We start from the raw sequence: 24,442 nt of genomic DNA on the forward strand, positions 1-24,442 counted from the left end.
GCCAAAGTAAGTTAGGATCAAGAAAAGAAAGTTGGAGATGGTAAAGTTGACAACACTATTGAGGAACCCACAAAAATTTGAAGTACTCTGAACATTTGGAATCCAGTTATTCAATTCATTAAATGGAAGAATTAGTGGTAGCAAATTACTGTCTCACATTGTGAGTAATATCAAGACTGGGAATGAATGTTTAATGTTTTCTAATATTCATCAGAACAAAATATATGTATGGAAGTTTATATTTTGTTCGGATGAATATTGGAGATTTTCATGACAATTAGATATGTTACTGTTGCCAGCTCCATCCTTTAAACATTCTTAATATTTGCTTTTTTTTTTTTTTTTTTGCAGAGGCGTCTTCGTCACCTGCGAAACATTGCAGCAAGGAACATTATTAATAGGAATGGTTTTCGCCTCCTGGACACCTACTTTACCCTTCACTTATGTGATAATACAAAGATATGTAAAGGTACCCAAACAGCTGTCTTTTTTTCCTTCTCTTCCTCAGCACCAATAATTCAGCTTCTTTTATCAGGGTCTATGCAAAAAGTGCCTTGCTCCATCTCACTTGTACGGGGGGATTAAGAGTTAGCGTAAGAAAAGCTGTGCTTGATCAGAGGACTGGTCCATCCAATCCTACACTCTGCCCACGTAGTGGTAGACTGGCTGCCCGCATTTTTAAAAAAAAATGTTTTAATAATAATAAATAAATAATAAAATAAATCCCTCAAGCAGGATGGGTGCAAGAGTCCCACCTGCCCAAGCTCTTCAGCAACTGGTGTCTGCAGGCAAAGCACCTCTGATAATGGAGGCAGCCTGTGACCAGCAAAACTAGTAGCCACTGATCGCTTCCTCCTTAATGAATTTGTCCGTTTCCCTTTGAAAGTCATCTGAATTGGCCATCGCCACTTCCTGTGGCGGTGGATTCCTTAAAAGGTTATGTTCTTTGAAGAACTTCCTTTTACTTGTCCTAAACCTCCCTCCAGTTAGCTTCATGGGATGATCCCAGATTTGAGTGTTCTGGTTCATATTAATTTAAACCTCTATCATGTTTTCCCTTACTCTCCTTTTTTCACCTAAATAGTTCTAGTTGTTGTAGCTTCTCCTCATAGGGCCGTTGCTCCAGCTCCTTGATAATTTTTGTTGCCCTTCTCTTTACTTTTTCCAACTCAGCGATATCCTTTTTCAGGTAAGGTGACCAGAACCGCATACAGTATTTTAAGTACAGTAATGTTAGGGATTTGTGTAAGGGGAGGTAGGATCTGGGCAATTCCGTTTTCTGTCTGTTCCTAATGATGCCTAGCATGGAGTTTGCCTTCTTCACAGCAGCCGAGCACTGTGCTGACATTTTCATCAAGGTGCCCCCCCCCCGCCCACAAAAGATTCTTCATCTACTCTTGAAGTTGAGATTTTTGGCTGCAATAGCATTACTTTACATTGTGCTTACAAAAAACTGCATTTGCCGTTTGGATGCCCATTCTCTAGCTTGGAGGGATTCCTTTGGATCATCTCACAATCCCTTTTGGTTTTAACCACCCCAAATAGTTTAATGTCAACAGCAAACTTGGCCGCTTCACTGCTTACGGCTTCCTCCAGATCATTTATGAATAGGCTGAAAAGCATTGGTCCTAATACACAACCCTGTGGGACCCAACTGGTCACATCCCTTTATTGGGAGAAATTGGCATCCATTCCCACTCTCTGTCTTCTGTTCTTCAACCGGTTTGTGATCCATACGAAGACATCGTCCCCATTTTATTCCATGATTTCTGACTTTTCTCAGGAGCAAACTGAGTTAGGCTGGAATGCATTAGTGAGCTTGTCTGCGAGTCACAACAGACCACCACTGGCTAATTTACCCATGGAGGCCGTCGCGTCATGCTGGGTGCCCGTGTATGACATCGTTACCGCCTGCCTGCCTGTGGGCACCTGCCCAGTGGTGCCTTGGTGTTTCATGCAAAACCGGGCGACTGGAGTTGATGGATGGTTAAATAACCTCAATCCTAACACAAGCCATTAATTATTTGAGGGTTATCTAACCCCCTGAAACAACCCCTACTTGCTTGTGTTCCCATGATGCAACACGCCACAGCAACCAGGTACCGTGCAAAAACGGCACCTGTGTCCCTTAGCCCAGTGCAGCAACCCCCTGTCAGTGCAGTCTGTCATGTACTGCAACCCAGGACAGTGTTGTAGGCACACATCTGCTGAAAAGAAGAGCAGCTTCTTTTTCTTCTTTGTCATAAAGTCTAGAGATGCAGATCACTTAACATGGATTGTACTGTGGTTGCCCTTCACAAGCAGCAAGCAGTGAAGTGATTCATAGAAACATAGCAACAGAGCAAGTCAGAAGGGGTCTCCCGGGCCATCTAGTCTGACCCCCGGCTCTAGCCGGCTCCGCTCACAACATGCCCACCATGTGCATGTCCAGCCTGTCCTTGAACACCCGCACCGATGGGGCCTCTACGACCTCCCGTGGGAGCCCATTCCATACCTTTGGGGTCCTGACTGTCAGGAAGTGCTTCCTGGCATCCAAATTGAACCTTGGCTCCCTGAGCTTTGCTCTGTTGGAGCACATCCTGCCTTCCCCTGCAGGGGAGAACAGGTCTCTACCCACCTCCGTATGACACCCCCTCACACACCTGAATGTCGCCAACAGATCCCCTCTGAGTCTCCTCTTTTCCAGGCTGAAGAGACCCAGTTCCCTCAGTCTCTCGCCTCATACGGCATTCCCTGCAAACCGGCCACCATCCTTGTGGCCCTACGCTGCACTGACTCCAACCTGGCTATATCCTTTCTGTAACGAGGGGCCCAAAACTGAGCACAATACTCCAGTTGCAAATTACAGCCGGAAAACAGCAACATAGGGGAAGGTGGAGTTTTGGGGTTGCTGGGGATTTAAAAAAAAAATTTTACAGACGTGCAGCCCACTCAGTTACTTGTAGCAGAGCTGGAATTTGAACTTTGGCTTTGGGCTCACGTGATCAAGTCCAGCATAAAGGAAAGCAAATGATTCTCCCTTGGTGCTGGATCCCACTGCAAGTACCACATCTGTTTCCAAGCCAATAGTGAATGCTCTCAGTACTATGAGGCATTTTTAGAGAGATCCATAATTTAAAAAGAAGAGATACTTACATATTAAAAAAACACATTTAAATTTTGTGAATTAGTCAGAATTGTGCAAAATGGATTTATTTGCAAGTTTTCACATGGTTATCATTTGGGGTGCTTTTTCCCCTCAAATCAGAATTTGGATTTATTTATTTATTTATTTGGAACATTTCTATGCTCTAAATTGATTCTGTGAGTGAGTTTAGTGTCCGAGCCTGAAGGATCAGGAAAACCAAAAGCAAGAGGCTGATAGTTGTACAAACAGGTTGCACTCTGGGCATAATAAATGAGCTTGTTTTAAGGTGCATGATACATTTTTAGAATTTTCTCTATCACAAAACCTGAGATTCTCTGGTTTCAGCACTAGCTGTCTGTCATGCCTACTGTAATCAGTTTCCTGATCCCAGAACATTCTTACTCTGAGAGTTGTCATCTAAGGCATTTGCAGGGCAGAAGTAATAGCTGCAAAAGGATTAAGAAAATATAGATGTCTGCTTAGTATAGTGGATCTTTTCCAACTTCTATTTGAGTTATGACCCATTTCCCTCTCTATATGGTTAGTAGACAAAAGTTTGTGATACACTTCTAGGCAGCTCTAACTGGCTTTTCTAGCTACAGCAAACGGAAGGAATTTATGCCATGCCACCCCTTTGCCTCTGACTTGTCCCCAGAGTATGCACAACCTATCTTAATATTTTTCTAAGATGCTTATCTCCATAGTAACTAAGCTTTGGGCAGCAGTTAAGAACGTGGAACATAACCTCACTGCTTGGGTTCAGGGACAGTCCTCCTGGGTGTGCAGTGGCCCACGTGTCCCCTTCTGCACCTTTCAGTCGCCCGGTTCTTCAAACTGAGCAGTTGAAAGATCAGCAGTGCCAGCAGCATGAAAGTCTAAAGTGGTAACCCTGGCTGTTGCCTGGCCCTCTAATGAGAATGGAGTGGCTTCTCCTTGTGTAGTCCTTTGTTCAGTGTGGGTGGACCTGCTTCGTTTCCTGCAAAAGAGATGCTGTTGACACTTCGAGAAGCTGGGCAGTCAGAGGAGAAGGCTTGGGAAAACCAGGCGCCCGTCCTCAGAATGCACTGTTTCATGGCATTTACTACATGTGTAAATACTACCTCTCTTTCCCCCCATCCTCTGACTGGGCATCGAGAATATTCACCACTTACACCAGCCTTCCCCACCTGGTGCCTTCAGTGACAACTCCCAGAATTCATGCCCAGTGGCCGTGCTAGCTAGGGCTGATGGCAGTTGAAGTCCAATATATTTAGGGGCACCAAGTTGGGGAAGGCTGCCCTACGCAAAGAGGATATTAATTTGCTCAGAAAAATGTGGGTGAAATTATGCAGCTGTCTGTGCGTACTTTGCCTGGTGGTGCGTCACCTGCATGTTTTCGTTTTAAACTGTATTTTCCCCATAATTTGCAGCTTTTCTTCAAGTACATATGTGGGGGATTAGTATGCAATGGGCCAAATTCCATCCTGACAGTGTAGTGACTGTAAGTCATGGTTTCTTACAGAGCAATTCCATGCATGGTTCCTCAGAAGTAAGTCTCACTTTATTAAAAGGAATTATGCATTGAATTGCATCCTTACACTGCAGCCTTGTACGTGTCTCTTTGGAAGTAAGACCTGTTAAGTTCAGTGGGTCTTACTTCCAGGTAAGCATGTGCAGAATGGCAGACTTAGCCTTTTTTATTTTGTAGATGGGGGAACAGCAAGTGGGGGGAAAGTGTTGGTCTGAGTTCCTAACAGTTAAGGAATTTAGTGATTTACTAAATGTACCAGAAGTAGAAGACCATTATTGCTGGAGGCCACTGCCCTCTTTTTTGAACGAAAGCCATGCAATTATTTTGCTGTGACTTTTAAGCTTACAATTCAGTAGAGCCCAAATAAACTTAATACCAATGTCTTAATATACTGCGTATGTCTAATACTGAATGGAAAACCCAGCTCTTCACAGTTTTGAAATGCATTTTTGTAAAGCTGGCTGTCACTAAGGAAGCTGTTACCCGTTTTCCACCCACACTAAATGTGATCACACAGGTTTGCCTGCTGGATTGTGCTCACTTGCCAGGCTGCTGCTGCTGCATTTTTGTTTTGGTGGTGTTCCAATGTGACAGAGATGTGGCTTTCTTAGGCTCCTACAAACTGGGAAGCCTTTTCTGTGTTCTTCAGACCTTGACATCAGCAATGCCTGGGACAAGAACATTAAATGTTGAGTGTCATGTTTGCTTAGGGAAAAAGATTATTACTTTTCTTTAAGTCCACCTGGTAAGTTATAGAATGTGGTCAAATAATTGTATCTAAACAGTGCTGTAATTCTGTGGGCAGCATTCATTAATGGAAAAACTGCCATTCCTATTTTACAGTCAGGAAATAAGGCTCAGATACTTGTCCAGAGCAAAGAGGCTGCAGGGAAGGAAGAGCGTGGAAATGCCCACTTGGTCGCCTGATGGGATTGTGGTGGAACAGCCTTCCCCAGCCTGATGCCCTCTATACGTTTTAGACCACAACTCCCAGGATTCCTGGCAATTGGCTATGCTTTCTGGGACTGATAGGAAATGAAGTCTAAAAAACATCTGGAGGCACTCAGTTTTGGGAGGCTGGGCTAGTATCTACTGTTGGCTCACTTTCAAATTGATTCCTTTCCATATAGATTGTTTATAATTGTTTTGAGCTAAGCTAACATTCCTGAATAAACTTTAATCTTTTGTGCAAATATGAGAATTCTTTCCCATAGCATAAAATCCAGTGCTCTATCCCAAACTTGTGCAGTCCACCCCTAATTCTTTCATTTTATTTCCTTTCTTAGAATTTTATAAGAGTGAAGTGATAAAGAATTCTCTGGTAAGTTGACTTCATGAATAGGCTTAAAAAAGCTTTCCTCTTAATCTCTTCTCCAACGTGTCTAGATATTTTACCGAAACATTGTTCTGTCCAAAACTTAAGAGTGTTTCCATTTGACTCGATATGTAAGTTGGCAAGCAGTGTGCATTGCTGCATTAAACTGGAGACTGGGAATATTTTCTTAGGAGTTTACTTTTAAGAGTTGTAGAACATCGTTATGATCTGCTTACCCGAGATAAAGCAGGGTCTTCTTTCAAGCTTCCTGCAGTTCTCAGAAAATGGTGGTGTTCTGTTCAGAGGCTTGGCTCTATTAGAATCAAAGGTGGGAGCCTGAGGCTTTCCTGGTGCAGTTGGGCTCTGCTTTCCAGCCTGCTTGCCCAGTGGTCAGGGATGATGGGACTTGTACTCTATTAACATCTGGAGGGCAACAAATCCCACTGCTTCCTTAGATGCAGCTGTGCTTCTGCACATGCTGTGCTTGCCCAACTCCTTGGATTAAGGTTGGTTCTTCAGAAGCTTTTCTAAGCAGATACTCCAAAAAAAAGAAAAAAGAAAAAAAAAACCTCCCTTGGAGGAGAGTCCACAACTTCCCTGACACTGTATGATTTTGGTTGGTTATCCTACCCATGCAAATGGCTTGCCATGGGGCAGGCTGGTATATTTCTGATTGGTGGATTATTTAATGGATCTATGCGCAGGATTTGCCTGCATGTTATTTATTGTACTTTTAAACCAAGAACGCAAGAAAAGCCCTGCTGGCTCAGGCCCTAGTCCACACACAGTGGCAGACCAGCTGCCCACAGGATCCCCCTAGCAGGAGGGGAGCAAGGCCTCCCCCTGCCCAGCTTCTCAGCGCCTGTGGTGTGTGCCGCATGTAAAGGAGGAAGCACACAGCCAGCACGATTCTTCGTCACAGGCAGTCTCCTCCTTTATGGATGTGTCCAGTCCCCTTTTAAATTCATCCAGATTGGTGCCCAACACGACTTCCTATGGCAGGGAATCCCACACGGTAGCCAAGCTGCCCAGTAACTGAAGTTCTCAGGCTGTAGGAAACCCGCAGGTTTCGTGTAGGAGAGGAGGGTGCCTGAGCAGAGATGTTCATATCCAGATAGGTACTTGATGCATTTGGATGGCAGAATGACGAGCCATAAGATGCCGCCAACATGGCCAGTGGTGAGGTGCTATGAGAGCTGTAGCCAAGAGATATGGAGGGTACCACTCTGCCTACTCCTGGATTATATTGTGATGCTGCAAGGTGGTAGAAAGGTCGGCCAATCCTTAGCTGGTCTAATTTGCTGTCTGTGTTTGTGCTTGAGATCACGTTGCTCTTTGTTGCTGTTTTTTCAGTTGGACTACCTGACTCAATAGTGTTGGTATAAGGCAGCTTAATGCACAGTCAGGTAATACCTTGGGCATTTTTGGTGTCCTGCATCTGTCTCTTGTTCCACATTAACAGAATCCAACATGGCGAAGTCTCGACTTTGGCCTGATGCCGGATCGCCTTGATACATCCGTGTCCTGCTTTGTGGTGAGGATCTGGGGTGGCAAGAATGATACCTACCAGCTCCTGATTGAATGGAATGTCAACTTAGATGGACTCAAGTATTTGGGCCAGCAGGTAAAGTGCTCATGCTGCTTGACCTTGGATTTTCAGCAAATTCCTGTTCTTAGAATACCTTACGGACTGGTTTTGTGAACTTCCAGTGCTATGATGGGCAACAGCTGAGGTTGGCCACCTGCCCATTGATGAGGAGTTGTTTTACTTATTCAGTCACCTTATATTTTGACACATTCCAGAGAATAACTTTGTTTGCTGCAATAGATGATGAAGGTCCTTGCAGCATGTTAAAGACTTAACACATTTATTGCAGCATTACCTTTTGCTAGGTGGGCTTGGACCCCCAAAAGCTTGTTTACGGAAATTTTGTAAACCCAAAGCAATGTACACAGTAAAAGAAACAATGGCACAGTAAAGATTAATAAAAACCTGAAATAGCAGCAGCTATTTCCTTCAGGCTTTCCTGAAGGCCTGGGAAGAGGTGATGTGATGAATCCCCACTGTGAAAATGTAAGATACAGTAAACTTGTTAGCTGCATAAGATACACAAGGCTCTTTGCTGTGTTCTTGCCTGTGGGGAAGTTGGATCCTGTAAGTGACTCTAATAAGGATGAAATTCCTGCTTTTCCCTCCCCGCTGCAGTCGGACAAGTACTAAAGCTGAGCATTAAGGGGCAGTGGGAGCTCACTTTCTCCTACATTGTATGCTACCTTGCTGTTAATTGACTTAATTGAGTTATAATCAAGTTGATCAAACCTGTGGTATTGTTTAATTAACAGATACATGCTCGTAGCCCAAATGAAATCATTTTTGGGCTGAACGATGGCTATTACGGAGCCTCATATGAACAAAAGGTAAGGATGCGCATTGTATTGGCCACTCATGTTTTTAATGTGTGGCAGGGAAAGGATATTCAGGTGCTTTGAGTTAAGCAACATACCTGAATGTGGTGCTCTGAGTCCCTCTGGGGAAGCCACTGCAGTGACCTTTAAGATCCATGGTGGCTTGGTCCACAACTTGCGATGTTCCTGTCAGGCTCTTGGGAACACATGTCACGGCACAGAGCAGCTGACCGTTCCAAGCACGTGAACCTTGGCAGCAGCTTTGAGCAATAGCTCATAGAAGCTGAATATTTGTTTCCGGGGTAAAAAGTTGTCTTCTGTATAATAGCTGATAGGTAGTGCTAATGTACCAAATCTTGAAATTTCTAGCCCTTCCTCCTGACATGTGGACCTTGGCCATGATCACCACATATGGTGATTATGAAGGAAGAGCTAGTAGAATTTACTGCGTTCACAACTTTCCAGGCTAATAAGCAGATAATATTTTTCTGTTGGAAGATCCTGGTCTCACTTGTTCTCTGTTGAGCTTTCCTCAATGAAACAATAGATTTTGAGGCTCTTTACAGCTGCTAATTGGTTTGGTTTGTCCCTCACCTTTCCAACAAGAACAATGGCACTCAAAGCAGCTCACAATGATAAATAACCCTTAAGTAAAACAGTAATAAAATAAATGCATTCAAACCTAACAATAACTGATTAGAAACAATCTCCCACTCAAGGGATCCACACCTGCACTGAAGGACTGCATGAACAGAAAGGCAAAGGCTTTCCAGGGGAAGGTCAGCAGAGAGGACAAAGCCAGCCTGCCTCTGCAGGACTTCCGCAGCCCGAGAGTGGCCACTGAAGTGGCCCACCATTGTATTGCCCCCCCCCCCCCGCACGTGCCTCTGAAAGTGTCGGTCTCTGGGGAAGGCCAAAGATCCAGGCGAGCTCCCGTGGGAGAAGGCGGTCTTTCCGGTAGCCTGGTCCCAAGCCGCTTAGCACTATATATAACCAGCCCTTAGAAACAGGCTGGCAGCCAGGGAAGCTGCTGCAACCAGGGAGCCGTGGCCGCCTGCCCACAGCATCCTGGGCCAGCTGAAGCTTCTGAAGGCCCTTCAAAGGCAGCCTCTCACAAGCCAGACAGAAGGCGGCTAAGGCATGTGTGATCGTGGCCGGATCAGCCGTCTCTAGGAATGGGCGCAGGTGGCACCCCAGACTAGCCTGTGCAAATGCAGTCCTGCCTACTGGTGAAAGCTGGGCATCCAGGCTCAAGCCACTTCCGGAAGTACATCCAGAGTAAGCCCGTCCAGCATGGGTTGAACCTCAAGTTCCTGAGGTCTCTGTTGGCTAACCAAGAGCACCTCTTCTTGTTTGTTAAGCTCCACTTTGCTTGCCTTTGTCCATCCAGACAATGGTTCAGAGATAGAACGGCATCTGTAGACTTGGTTGGAAAGGGGAGAGCTGGCGCCATCCGCAAACTGGTGTATTGAACACCGCAATAACTGCATGGCTGCTCTGTACATGCACTTTTCCATTGCATTTGGGGCCTAAAAGAAAACAGAAGACCACGTGCACCTGTTAAGGTCTGGGTGGAAGGTGTGCCTGTCTGGAAACTATAATTAGAAATGGGCATGCCCAGTGGCTTGTGTCGCATCCAGTTGCAGGTACCTGGAAATGAATCTATAGTCTGTGGCAGGCCAGTTCCTTTCTTGTTTTCAGCCTATGTTCCTGCTGTCTAAAATCGGGACTGGAGCAGTTGTACAGAATCCTTCGTCTGAGTTTTCTGCATGGGGTGGGCTGACAAAATACATGTATTGTAAAACTTGGAGCATTTTTAATAGCTGTACTTTCTTCTGGATTGTGTGTGTGTTTGCCGAGTAGTCCCTTTCTAAAGCTCCTATCCTTAAAGGTGGCCTAAAAGCCATTTCAAACACACACACACAAACCTAATATCACTTATGAAGGCAACCTCCAGCCTTTGCTGCACCACCAAGCTCTGCCAATTCGGCTTTCAAGAGGGTCTTCAATTGTTATAAACCTTATATGCTACCAGGGAAATGCCCTGCCCTTTCCCATTATTGTAAGCAGCTTCCTGGCAAGTAGAGAAATTCTTGATGGGAAAAAGATATTGTTTTTTAAGTAGATTAGAAAATTCTTTTCATACTTTCCTTGGGGAGGGAAGGAGTTTGCTTATACTTAAAGTTGAAGATAATTCAGTTTTCCCCAGAACTACTTTCTTTGCCAGATGGTGCCTTTAAAAGGCTCCAGTTTTGCAGATTTCTTGTCAGTAAACATCTGAGAGAAACATAAATGGTGGCCACTCTACTAGAGTGATTTCAAGATGCCTTTGGTCTGTGATCAGAACATGTGAATCAACTTTTAACAGGCAAATAGGACCGAAATCCAGTTTCATTGAAAAAGCATTTAATCTGCTACCTTGTTTGCCTTTAAGGGCCACTCAGGAACCCAGAAGAATAACCTCCTCCAAGTGGATCCGAACTGTGTTCGTAACTCATACGATGTCTTCTCTTTACTTAGGTAACCTTTTTAAAAATCCTGCAAGGGTGGGTTGTGTCCAGTTAAACTGTCCTGCAGGTGGAATGTTTCCAGCAATAGAATGGGGGTAGTGACTCTATGCAGCGATTTTTTGGTGGGGCTACAGGGTCTGTTGTGCTTCTGCAACTTGAAATTTTGTGCAGTTTGTCCAGCACTGGTAATGGTACAAGGGCTTTCCCAGGTAATGGCCTGAACATAAATGCATTCCCAAGAGGTTTTCCTTCAGACCCACTGTTTTGCTGCTGTGCAGCTACTGCCTTAGCCATAGTTCTGAGCTTCCAATTCTGCATCTTGGAATTCTGCTCTTGAAAGCTTCTTTCAGATTGGGGTGGTTTGTTCCTTGTGTGTTAAACCTTCTAAGGAGTTCTGCTGACTTCAGAGGACATTAGCTGGAAATGGGTTTCCCCTAGCTGTGGAGGGAGACGGTGTCATCTTTATTCACTTGGTATATAAATGTTCTTGTTACTAGTAGCACCAGACCAACTATATTTTTCAAACTGATGTTTTTAACAGTTGCGTGATGAGTAATAGCACCTGTAAGTTGGAGAATGCACCATTCTTTCCTTTTGCTTCCTCTGTGCAACTCTGAAATTCACTATAACTAAAGTTCTATGTGAAACAGAAATACATCTTCAAGAACTTGAGTATATTGCTAGCAATCATCGCTGCTGTTGGTTGCAAGCTTTGCAGATCTTTATGCTCTCTGGAGAAAAATGTTGGGACTGAATCCAGAATGGTATTTAGGTGCATCTAAGTGCATGAGAGAACTCAGTGGAATTCTATAAAAAGATTAGGGATGCGTCTGGTGGGATCAAATTGTTGGTTTATATAACCCGGTATTGCCTTACTCTACACTGGCTAGAAGAGCAGCAATCCAAGAGCTCAGGACTTTATCAATCTTGCTTGTTTCACAGGCAATCACTTAAAATTGGTCATGTTGTCTTTGAGATCCGCTGAGTGAAAGTGCATATTAAAATCTTGTAGAGTCTACAAAACCCTTTGGGAAAAGAGTCACACTTTCTTATCATGTAACCATTCCTCATTGAAGACTTGCGCCATCATCCTTGGCAGTGGGACCTTCTGGTGCTTGTGTCTGAGGATACCAAGTGAAGCGCAAACCTGCAAATCCTTGTCCGCATGACTTTGCTCCTACATTGTATCTGGGGGATATTTGCTCTTTGAATTGAAGAAGTCAAATTGTAAGCTGGGGACAAGTTGCCAAGATCTCCTGCCGATATGTGGCCCGAGCAAGTAAAGAAGGCTCTAAGGATGACAAGATGTAATATTAAACAAAAGGCAGCTATAAAGACAATGGTCCCTATGCATTCCAAAAGCGCATCCTTATCACCTCCAAGAAATGCATGTTTGATAATCAAAGATGTACTTTGTTGGCTTGGGTATTTTTCAGCCTGGTTTGGCCAACTGTAGTATGAGGGTTTTTTTCAGCAGTCTCCAGTCAGGAGCATAAACATTCCCTTCATAAGGTTAAGTTTCCAAAGCATTTTTGGAACAACTTTGCTTTTGCTACCTTTCCAGCGGTAGTTGATCCCTTATTTTATGCATGAAGGGGTTTCCCTGTTTTGTGCTGCCCGATTATTGTCCTGTGCATTCCACTTGGCTTCCCTTCCGGTTTAACTCGGATACCTTGTTCAGTTTTTCAGTTGGCACATGACTAGCTAGTTTTTCAAGATTCCTTTTTGTATTGCGTTGATACGTGGACACCTGTACTGCTGCGTATCAGTGACCTGTACTGGTGCATATGGGGAGGGACAGATGCATTTGACTAGTGCTGCAGACTGTGGACATGTAGACAGTTCTGGAGTAAGGAAACTAAGGTGGAAGAGGGGTAGAGGGCTGCTTCAGAAACAAGGTCAGGGAATTTTGGAACTAGGTGAGGACAGGAACTTGCTGGCTAGCAAAGCGTCTGTGGCTGCAGGGGAGATGAGGGTTACGGTTAGGGACGCACACAAATGGCATAAGGAGAGAAGGAGGGGACGCCACCTCTGCTGCTAATTAAGTTAATTTCGTATAGTGGTTGAAACGCTCTTGATCAGGGCTTCTGGAAGAGGCCTGCTGGAAGCGGTTCACGGAGAGGAGGCGCTGGTGGAGCTGGCCTTTCCACGCAGCTTCCAGAAGAGCCCTGCTCCTCCTCTCCCGTGCACCTGCCTGGTGGAGCAGCTGCTGCCCAGTGGCAACTGGGGGAGAAACCCGGTGGAGCTGCCCTTTGAGCAGGGCGGATGGAAAGGCGTTCGTGGCTTGGGAGCCCCCCCTGTTTCTTCTGACTGGCTGCAGGAATTACGGCTTCTCCTGGGCAGCAAGGGCCAGAGCGCTGGACGTGGTCTGTGTGAATGGATTGATTCCACTAAAGCTTGATGTTGAGTGACCCGTCGGGGGCCATAATAGGAGTTTGGCCCACCCGGCTGTGGAAGCAGCTTTGGATTCAGCTGCCTTGCTGAGCTCCCTAGCCAGCTTGCAAAGATCTTTTTTCAACACTCCTTAAATCTTCTTGAAAGAGTTGCTTGGAGTTAGAAATTCTCTGTGCAGCAGCCCCGCCAGAAGGTGTCAGCCTTGCCTTTCAAGGAAAGAAATGCAGGCAGTGAAAAGATGGTTGAGTGGAGCAGAACAGATGTTAACTGCCTATTTTAACTGCCTTATTCGTGCGCGTGTCCTGCAGCTGCCAGTTTGTCCCTGGATTCTCTAAAACTGCAAGTTGCATTTTCAAATGTATGTGCTTCCGTAATAGTATTTTGAAAGTAATTGTACAATTCTAATTGTACTTAAAAGTAGGCAGAATACTCAGAATTCTTAAATAGCCATTATAGTCATTAAAACTGGTGACTGTTTTCACATCTTGGGGCAATAATTCCTTTCTCTTGATCAAGCATTGTTAAAGTTTTCTTTTATCTGTGTCTTTCCATTGTGAAAAAGAAAATGTCAGTTCAGGAATGGGAAGAGTTTAACTCGGCTTAACTAACAGAATTTTACAGTCAGTGTTACATGTCCTGGCATAATATCGCATAAGCTATTTTGCTTTTTCGAATTAGGGGGAGGTGCAAAATACTATGCTGGGCTACAGGAACTTCCTCTATGCCACTGGCACCTTACGTAGTGTCCCTCTTGACTTTGTACCTGTAGGCTTACCTTTTCAACCTGAAGAGCTGTAAACATTCTTAATAGAAGCTGAGATCTCTGGATGCTGAAGGCTGTGTCTAGTACCAGCCAGCTGTGAAGGCTCCATCATTCTCCTTCTCCTGTTGTTAAGCCTTGAGAAGAGAAGACGGGGGGCGGCGGGGCATGATGTCCCTCTAGAAGTACCTCAAAGGCTGCCACAAAGAGGAAGGTCAAGATCTTTTCCTGCTGATGCCAGAGTGTAGGACACGGAAGAATCAGCTCAAGCTGTGACAACCCAGGTTCAGGCTGGACATCAGGAAAAGCTTCCTCACTGTCAGGGCAATGTGACAGTGGGACCAGCTTCCTGGAGAGGTGGGGGGCTCTCCCACACTAGAGGCATTCAAGGTGGAACTGGGCAGCCCTCTGGGTGGGATGGTGTGACTTGGTGTCCTGCACCAGCAGGGGGTTGGACCCGATGGCCTTCATGGCCCCTTCCAGCTCTATTGCTATTGCTCTATTATGCTGTGATTCTAGGGCAGTATATTGTGGCCATCGTCCCTTATGTTAGTGAACTAGCGGTCTATGAATGGATGCACTGGGAGCTCATGTGGGACAAGGGCCGGGTAATTGTGGTTCTCCACTAATGGCCTTGCAGCCTGAGTGCGTGCAGGCTGAGCCACGCTCCTGCTTGCGTCTGAGCAGACTTCGCACTGGATCGTGCAGAGGTGCAAGCCTTTAGCTGGCCAGGGCTGGAAGCTGGGGTGAAGGCAAGCTCAGGCTTAAAGGGGAGGAGAGAACTGAACTCTGACCTGCTGTGAGGCAGCGTGTGTCGCTTCTCCCTCTGCCCTTTAAGAACCTTTATGCTGTGAACAGGAATGCTTTAGTCCCACTCAAGGCACATCCCCAAGGAAGGGCGCAAACACATCCAGGTTTTTTTCAGCCATGATAAGAAATAGTGGCATCTTCTAGAACGACCTCAGAATTTATTTATTTTTTTGGAATCCTAAGTTCTACCTCTTCACTCTCAAGAGAAACAGTTTTGCCTCTGTGGCAGTGAACAGCTCTGTATGAGCCCACAGAGAGCAGACTCCGAGCTGTTTCCTTCGTGTCTTTTCTTTCTCACTAATAACTCCTGACAGTGCAGCTTTCTGCTGAGGTTTTGAAGGGTGACCAGCCCCTGGACATTTAGAAGGGGATTAGATCAGGAATTTTAACAGCTGGCAAGTGAGTGTGGAATTGTAGCCTGGGGCCGTAGACAAACCTGTATGAACTATGCACTTATCGGGAGAGAGTGAAGCCTGTAGGAAGATGGCTTAGTTTTTCATGGAGCCTTAATGAGAACAATATTTTCAGGTAATACCTGAAACAATGAACTCTGACATTTAAAAATAAGCCTTTTTCACAACTCAGTTTTGGAACACGACTTTTTAATTATTTTTCTATATCACCTTGAATCCTTTGGAATCGGTCGCTTTGTGTAGCATAACTGAACTTTTTGTTTGGCTGAGACGTGCTCTGCCTTGTGCCTTGCCTCAGTGGTGCAGAGTGGTGTCTTGCATAACTGGACTCTTGAGAACTGCATAGGCAGCCTTTTTAAGGCCTGAAACACACATGATAAATGTGGTTTGCTGCCCCCAAAAGCCACCCATGTTGAGCTTCTCTCTCCTCTTGATTATAGCATGATTATAACCCTTGATTATAACATGTAACACAGCTTGTCCCCTGAGACCATTATTGGGAATGCTTTCCCAGCCTCTACCAGCCATGTTTTCCTTTGACGTGTGATTTGGGTACCACCTTCCTAACAGAGTGAGCAAAATTGGTGCCAATGCCACCATCTTGTCCTGTTGCAAAGAGTACATAGAAACATAGAAAACAGAGCGAGTCAGAAGGGGTCTCCCGGGCCATCTAGTCTGACCTCCGGCACCAGTACCTTTCAGCTTGTTGACCTGAGGACACCGGCAGGCTGCTTAAGGAGGGAGACCCTTCCCCCTTGCCCCTCCTGGTTGATTGGCGCTTTCTGTCAAGCTGTGGAGGTGGAACACTGCAGCTTGGAGGTGGAGCTGTAAGTTGTAAGCCTTCCTGCATGCTGTAAGTGCTAATTCTGTGCGAGGCCACAGGTAACTCACTTGTGTTCTAAGAACTGGAACTTTGCAGAGGAGCTATTATTCTGGAACCCCAGTGTGGCCACGCAGCCTTTTGTAGCAGGAGTGTGCCTTTGGGGAGGCTCTGGCGTTTGCTAGCGGGCCCTGTTTGCGGTGGCCAAGCCTATGGAAAATGCCCATTTGTGAGTCAGTGCGCTGATAAAAGCGTTGTCCTTGAGGGCCGTCTTCTGGCCCTCTTAGTGAAGAGTCAAGCAGAGGCCTGTGCGATGGGGCAGAGGCACCTCCAGGAACCTTAAGAACCTGCTTTGTATGACTGGGGAAAATTGGAATGCAGCAAGTGCTCCTGGGCATCCCCAGAGGAAAAAAAAGTGGTGACTCAGGAAAGGGTTCTCCTCTTCATTAGGATTTGCCATGTTCCCGCCCTGCCGCTGGGCTTCTAGGAGCGGGCCGTCACCGGCGTGCAAATGGAAATCTTCAGATTGAAGTGCAACCTTTAGCAATTTCTGCTCAGGGAACACTGTTTATTGAAAGCGCCGGCCATGTTGCGTTTTTCCTCCTTGCTTTCCACATGCCGGACCGCACGGGTGTAGCTTGCCTGATGCCTGTCGGGAAGCTGGTGGTGGGTTGCTGAAGGCTCGCTCGGACTCGCAGTCTTTCTCATGCTGCTTCTTGACTCGTGTCAGATCGTGGTGCCAGCGGTTTGTCACATCGCTCGAGGCCTTGGGTGAGGATGAGCTTGCATTTAAAGGGGAAAAATCCACTGGGATTTTTCTGGAAAAGAAATTCCAAAAGTAAAATGTCAGATTAATTGTAAACAGGGTGGAGTGGGAGAGTTTTTTTCATGGCCGATGCAGCAGGATCTCTTTCGACTCTAGTCTCTAGGCAAGCATAAAGACTTGTTTGTTCAGGTTTCATATTTTTATTTTAAAATCTGTTTAATAGAAGCTCTTTTAATAATGGTAGTGGGTGTTTGCAATTGGGGTATCCTATGTCTCTCGCTTTGCCAAAAAGCTCTTGTTCTGTTTTCTAAATCCCCAGCGGTCATTACTTTGTTTAAATAAACCCAGTGTAAACTAAGGTTGTTTTGGCAAATCTGACCTTCCTCATATTTATTTCTCTTGTGAGAAATAAGTATAGGATGTGTGACTGTTATATTTAGTCTGTGCATTCATGGCTTGTGATCAAGAATGAAACAAATGCTATACGTTAAAAAAAACTAGGGAATGAAAGAGGAAGAGGGTGAGCCACATCTAGCCGGAATCGCAGGGTGGATGGAGAATGCTTCAGTCAATCGACCATGTTACCTGTCAAAACAATACGGCTTCAAAAATTAGGAAGCAAGTACAAAATCCCAGTTAAGAACGGCACGGTTTCCTTCCTGAACGTTGCTTGCTTTGCTGAATCACAGGGATAGTGATGGGCAATGGATTCCTATGACTAGTGGACAACGTCTAGGCAGTCCTGTGATTTTTTTGGGTTGCCAGCTACAGGGTCAGAAAATTATCCCAACCTCATGGCTGGGTCTCCGAGCTTGGCGCCCCTGTTCACAACCAGCGTGGAAAGAATGACATGGGCGGCCCTGAGCCCACGCGCCTGGCCTTGCAGAACGGTTTTCGGGATGGGTGGGCCAGGAGGCAGGTGAGGAGGAGGTGGCTGTTGCCACGGCCAGTGCCTCGGTTTCCTTCCCTCCCACTCAAAAGTACCACCCTTAGAAGACTGAAACTGGCTAACTGCTTTCCAGGGTGGAAGGAAAGATGGAGGCTCTGCTCCTCCCACCCTGCACAGGATGCCCATAATTCTCCAGTTTCAGAGGGCTTTCTTCCTGTTTCCTAAAACAACTCACAGGCGCCGAATCCAGCCTCCTTGAGTTTCTTGGAAGGAACAAAGGCAGAATATAAATATAATAATTAAACAGCGGTGGGAACGCATCACATTCTCTGTAGCCTTTTAATCATGAAAATGCAATTTCATGTTAGGGATGTACACTTTCTTCATCGCTGTATGTTCAGAAATCTTGGCAGAATTTGGTGGAGAATTTGGATTCCTGAGACTGTCTGCTTCCATTTTTAAAAGTTTTTGGTTTTCATACTTTGTGAAAATATGTTGGAGGTGTCCCTACAAGGAGCCCCTGAAACAGTTCATGATGTCCTGCTTGGCTGTCTCTTCACTCCGGTTCCTGATCCTGCTTAACACCCATATTCCTCTTTCATAATTTTACAGTTTGGATACACAAAAGAGATCATCAGCTCCGAATGCTGATCAGCCTGAACCCTAAGAATTTACAATTGCAGTTTAGGCTGACAGAGGAGAATATCACTTTGAATGCTCCCTGATATGAACTCCCTCTAAGTAATAGAAAATCTAGCAGAGCATTCTGACTTCTCGTCTCCTTTTCTGATGCAAAGTTTCTTTAAAAAACAATGTACCAAAGCATTCAAAAACTTCATTCCTACCTGTATCCCGAAGTGGAACTGTTCATTTCTGCCTTGTTTTGCAATTTTTATAGATTAGCCCTCTGTGGGGCTTTGAGTCATGTGCTTCCTTCCCCATGGTGGATGTAAGGGACTAGAAAGGCCAGCTGAAACTGGCTGGTCCAAACAGGAAGAGAATATTGGGATCGGCTTCTTGGTGCTGCATCTGGCAGTGATGATTGCTCAAATAGGGTGATTGGTAATGGCAACTTTTCTATTTATCAGGTGCTTCTCTCAGGCTAGGAATTCCACAGCTCTCTCAGTTCTAGGTGTGATTCTCTATGGAAGAAAAAAATGTCTCTAAGGGCAGGGCATGTAAGATCAGGAGTTTATAAATTGCAGGGGGTCACCTTTTTATGAGGAGCAGGCAGCTAAGGCAAAAGCTGGAAGAGTACGCTCTGATGAACCTCTCTAAACATTGGCATCATTCGGGCATAGCATTTGACTAATGTGGGTTTTCTGTTCATGTGAATGAGCCTGGGTCAGTCTTTAACTCATACACGTGTCCCTTGCCAGAGTTGCTGGGAGGAGTAGACTGGAATCTTTTCTGCAAGCTGTGGCTATTCTTAACTGTGGAACAAACCTTCAAATCCTTCATTATAAAACTGGCTTGTTTCTATTAATCAGACTGAAGAGTAACCACAGTTTACCATTTGGATGTACAGCTCTTCTCATCTTAGTGCCATACAGATGTTTTGACTAAAATTCCTATACTTTCTGATGGCTAACTTTGCTGGTTGAGGCTGCATCCCAAAACATCAGAAGGGCAGCCTGTGGGAAGAACTGGCGTAGAAACCAAAATAAAAGCTCTGATGCCCTCTTTGTAATGTTGTCAGGAGAGCAGGGAAGAATTGAAGTCCGCTGGCTCTGCACATTGTAGGTACAGAGATAGAATCCATTACATTAAGAATGTGGAAGTTACAAATGATTCTGGAAGAGGGCGCAGATCATAGAAATGCCAAATCAGCAGTCGGGCTCTTCTGCCATTCCACCAAAAGCAAGCCATTTCTCTTTTGCTCATCTCAAGCCTGGCTATTTTTAGTGGCAAATAGGACCAGTCCCGCCACAAAAATATCTACTCCTACAGATGTACATAGTGAAGTTTCATGATAGTTGAATAGTAACCTTTTGGAAGCATAAGGAAAAGCCATTTGTCCAACTTTCTTCGAATATTTAAGGGCAGCTCTTTTTTTGGAATGCTTTGGAATCCACTGCTGGAATACAGTTTTAGACTTGGTGTGCTAAATGGTAATGAAGCAGCTGTATCTATTTTAATTAATGAGTTTACTTTGTCTGTATATCTGGGTAACTGTTACTTACAGTACACTCCAATTATGAACCTAAAATATTAATTGTAAGACTCAAAGTGATATATCCCATTTAAGCTCCCATGTAGCATGAAACTATCAAAATTATTTTGATAGTTTCATGCTGGAAATCGTTGGGCACTTTTCCAATAGATGTGAACTTACTGGACCCTTGTACGCAAAAATACTGACAACTCATGACAACCTTTCATACGCTAATCCATGCAATTAGTATTAAATCTTGCTGTGGTATCTCTCTTCAGTTGGGTCACAGTTGGACTAGCTTCCAAGCCATCACTGTTTATCAGTGAAATTGTTTTTCCTAGGAAATCTGACTGTGATTGCTTGGTGTTTGGTTAATAGCAGAACCTATCCCTTTAACATAAGCAGAAGTGATTGTGGAACAAAATCAGATGCAATTATTCTGTGAAATATCTGGAAGGGATTTGAAAGGTTGCTTACTTAGAGTGCAGTCATCTAGGGCTGAGGATGGGGAGGAATCGTCTCCAAAATATGCAATGTATATATTCAGTATTCATCAATCTTTTTCTCATGTTACTTTTAAAGACACGAATGCACTTGAAGTGGGGCTTGTGTCTGAAGACGGTTGAAACAGCTAATGCAAGAATGATCCCAAAACTGATCCGATTGCATGCTTGTGCCACAAGACCCGTTTTCGGGCACCGCAGCACATCCTGCAGGTTTGCGATGCACACCTGGGGGAAGGCAGCAGAGCTGTACAAAACACAGAACTTCCCTTTTTATCTGCTCTCCACCCCTTTGGCACCAGGTGTGTGCGGATAGTACCTTGTGCAAACGAAGCCGACCCTCAGACTAGGGACAAGGCCTCTGTCAGGAAAAAGAGCATGGTCCATTCTGCATCCAAACCCTTCCAGTCCAGCATTCTGTTCACACAGTGGCCGCCCGCCCGCCCGTGGGAAACCCACACATGGAATGGGAGCACATCAGCACCCTTCTGCCCCCCTTCCCCAGCAACTCGCACAGAATGCGGCAGCATATGGCCGTCAGGGTTAATATCCCCGGAGAGCATCCTCCAGGAATGTGCCCAGTCCCCCTTTAAAGCTGTCCAAGTGGGTGGCTTTCGCTGCAGCTTGTGGACATGAATTCTATAGCTGGGCCCTTTGTAAAGAGCTCCTTCCTTTCATTTGTTCTGAACCTCCCGCCAGTCTCCTTCATGGGGTGGCCACTGGCTTTAGTATCATGAGAAAAGCTGGAAAAGTCACTCCACACATAAATTTGGCACTGTCGTGTCTCTCCTTAGTCACCTTCTCTATGTTTTAAGCTAAAGGCACCCAGCTGTTGCAGCCTCCCCTCACAGCGGAGTTGTCCAGCACCCGGATCACTTTAATTGCCCCTTTCCTGCGATCTTCCCCACTCTGTCCGATATGGGTTTGGTGGCCAGATCTTGCACTTGTGATCTTGCCAGTTTTATTTTTAATTTCTTCCCACCCTGGGTTGACATTCTCATTAAGCTGCCTGCAACAACTCCAAGGTTTCCTTCTTGGTTGTTCAGTGCTAGCTGAGATCTCATCAGCTTACACTTGAAGCGGGTTGTTTCCCCAGCTTGCTTGCATTGAACTGCGTTTCCATTTTGATGCTCATTCTCTCACAGTTGGAGGGCTCTTGGTGTGGTCCTCCAGGTTTTTCCTTCCTGGTGATTTCCCACGTTGAAACCACGATAACGCTGGCTCATTTTTAGGGTTAGAGTTTTTCTGAAATGTAGTTTGGCCCTTAGGCTGAAAAAACCTCAAGCCCTCCGATCAAAGTGAAATTCTGAAATCTCCTTTTTTTAACCTCTTGGTGATGCATCCAGATGTTGTGTGAGAATATCACTTAAGGATCCCTTCAGTCTCAGGTGAGACTTGGTGCATTTCTGTCTTTAAAGATGTTTAAAACCAGTCTGGGGAGAAACAGGACATGACAGACCGCTTGTGGTCTGTTCAGGTGAGCTGGTGGAGAGCACCACAGCAGAAATGTGACCTTGGTGGAAAGCACACCGTAAAAATAATGCTTGTGGAGCGAGACACAGGGAGGAGAGAGTGTCTGGAGCAGCTTTTTCCATCCTTATGATACTAGAATTTGGAGGCGAGGACAATCATGCAAAGAATTAATAAATTTTCTTTCTCTATTTATGGAATACTAACTTACCGTATTTTTCCATCTATAAGATGCCCCATGTATAGGACCCCCCCCCCCACTTTTCCTACCCATCTCCAGGGAGCAAGCTGCTGGTGCGCGGGCCGCTTCACCATCTCCCTGTGGTGCCTTGCTGCCCCCCTGCCTGCCCCCCCGCGCTTGCCGCCGCTCCCCCCCACGTGCGCCAGTCTCCCCACCCCAGCATGCCCACGCCCCCCCCCGTGTAGAAGACGCACCTTCATTTTTAAATAAACGTTTTTAAGAAAAAGTAGCATCTTATGCATGGAAAAATACGGTAGTTTGAAAAAATGAATTAGACAAGTTCATGAAGAATAGTTCTATGAAGAGCTATTGAGTAGCCTTGATAGCTATGCACATATTCATTGACTGGGGCATTAACGCCCCTCTGTTCCCCTTCAAAGTGGCGGTGCCCAAAGGCGCTAACAGAGCAGCCCCTGAAATTAACCTTTTATAAAGAAATAATAAACCAAGAGCCATTGAATGAAAACGAATCACTAAGGACAGAAGAGGGGAAATAAAGCATTGAGCTTAACCAGCCTAAAAGGCGTGTGGACCAAAGAAAAGCAGTTCTGTACTGTGGAAAGACCAAGGGCTTCGTGGAAGCTCCCTTTCTCTGGGAGGTGACAAAGTATCTGCCCTGTGGGACACAGCCCAGTCCTCTGTGCAGGGAGCTGCACGTGCCTCACACCAGACTGTGAGGACCCCTTCGTGTGCCTCCTGACCATGCCTCAGCAATCAGAGGCACATATAAAAGGGTCTCATCAGGTGACCTTAGTGATGCATTATGTAGGGCAGCAGGTGGGAGGGGCAGCAGGGGAGCCATTTTTCAACAAAATATTTATGCCCAGCCGCTCTCCCTTTTGCAAGGGGCCCAGGCCGGCTTGCAAGGGCCGCCTCCTCTTGCTGCCTGCCTGCAGAGCCCCACATCGAGTGAGCTTGCCGCGTCACCTTTTCTCAGCTGGAAAGGCGAGGGCCTGCATCCAGATGGGCGACCTCCTGTGGGAGTGGAGCGGCGGGGCTGAGGACCTTGCAGACTCCTTCCAGCTTCACCTCTGTCCCGTTCGGTTCTACGGGCCCTGCGAGGCATGTGGCCGCCCCACCATCACTCAGTGCGCTTGCGTGGCCCAGTGGGGACCGACGCTCGGATCCCCCGTCCAGCTGCAATTCCTGCGTAGGCGTGACTGCAGCCAGTTGGCCCACTCACCGAAGCTGAGCAAAAGCACTCTTGGCCCCAACAGTTCAGGGCTTTGATATCTGAAGGAGCGGCTGCTTCCATATACACTTGCTTGGACCTTAAGATCATCTGTCAAGGTCCTTCTCTGGGAGTCCTCTTTGAAAGAGGCTAGAAGAGTGGCCTTTTCGGTGGTAGCCCCCTGATTGTGGAATCTGCTCCACAGGGGGGCACTCCTGGCACCAACCTTTCATTCATTTCGGTGCCAGACTCAAACCTTTTTATTTAACCAGTATTTTAATAGTTGAAACGGTTTTTCTGTATATATATTATATATTGCATATTGTATTCTAAGTGCTGTTGCAGATTTTATTGTTGTTTTCTTGTCTTTATTTAAACCTTCCTGAGATCCTATGTGGATTAAGGACAGTGTATAAATACTTTAAATAAATGAACGGCTGCCTGGAACTTTCAAGACCAAAGCAACATCCAAGCTGTATAACCTGCATGATTGGAGCAGGCATGTCTCCAGTTGCTGGGATGTAGTGGTGGGGAAGACTCTTGCCTTCAGGCCTGCTTGTGGGCTTCCTGGCAGTCTTTGGCTGGGCCACAGTGGAGCGAAAGACCGCCAGTGAGTGGGACCTTTCTGTCAGATCAAGCCAAGCAGCTGAGGAACTGATTCGTGGCAGAGAGCCCCTCTAGACACGGAGAAGCACTTGTGGCTGATGCCACGTGCTTCCAGCGGGCAGTGGCTTATCATGCCCAGAGCTGCTGTGCAGCAAGGCAGAACTGAGAGGCATTAACAGGGAAAGATGGACGCTCGCAGCAGCAGTTCATTTCACCTGAAGAACCCCAGCTCGTGGGCCAAATCCAGCCTGGTCCACAGAGCCTTCTGAGTTCCTCCCATGGGGGGATCCCTGCACCCTCTTGGGTCAGAGATACTGCTGGGCGTGCTGGCACTGGCCGCCCTCTTGGCTTGTGCCCCCCAGAAGCAGGGCCCCCGCTCGTGCCGAGAGGAGCAGCTGCTCATCTCAGTGCCGGCCAAGTCCCGTTCTCCGTGTGTGGAGAGGCATGGAACTTCAGATCTGAGTTCATTTAACTCTTATTACAGTGGGACCCTAGATGACTGGAAGTTTAGAAAGAGAATGCAGCGGGCCACCCAAAGGAATTGAGGATCCGGATATTTCGAATTGAAATGTATCG

The 24,442-nt window shown here is 46.0% G+C and overlaps 1 protein-coding gene across 1 annotated transcript in view; it reads left to right on the forward strand.

Annotated features, from left to right (window-relative positions):
• The window catches only part of UVRAG (UV radiation resistance associated), a 100,158-nt gene that overhangs the window by 17,685 nt on the left and 58,031 nt on the right, over positions 1-24,442 (forward strand). The window contains exons 2-6 of the mRNA XM_044450151.1: positions 352-469; positions 5,924-5,958; positions 7,415-7,576; positions 8,296-8,370; positions 10,793-10,878. Coding sequence (XP_044306086.1) covers positions 352-469; positions 5,924-5,958; positions 7,415-7,576; positions 8,296-8,370; positions 10,793-10,878 — 476 coding nt within the window. The remainder of the gene's footprint in view (positions 1-351; positions 470-5,923; positions 5,959-7,414; positions 7,577-8,295; positions 8,371-10,792; positions 10,879-24,442) is intronic.

The sequence above is a fragment of the Varanus komodoensis genome, unplaced genomic scaffold (assembly GCF_004798865.1).
Source record: "Varanus komodoensis strain SLA01 unplaced genomic scaffold, ASM479886v1 scaffold63, whole genome shotgun sequence".
NCBI lineage: Eukaryota > Metazoa > Chordata > Lepidosauria > Squamata > Varanidae > Varanus > Varanus komodoensis.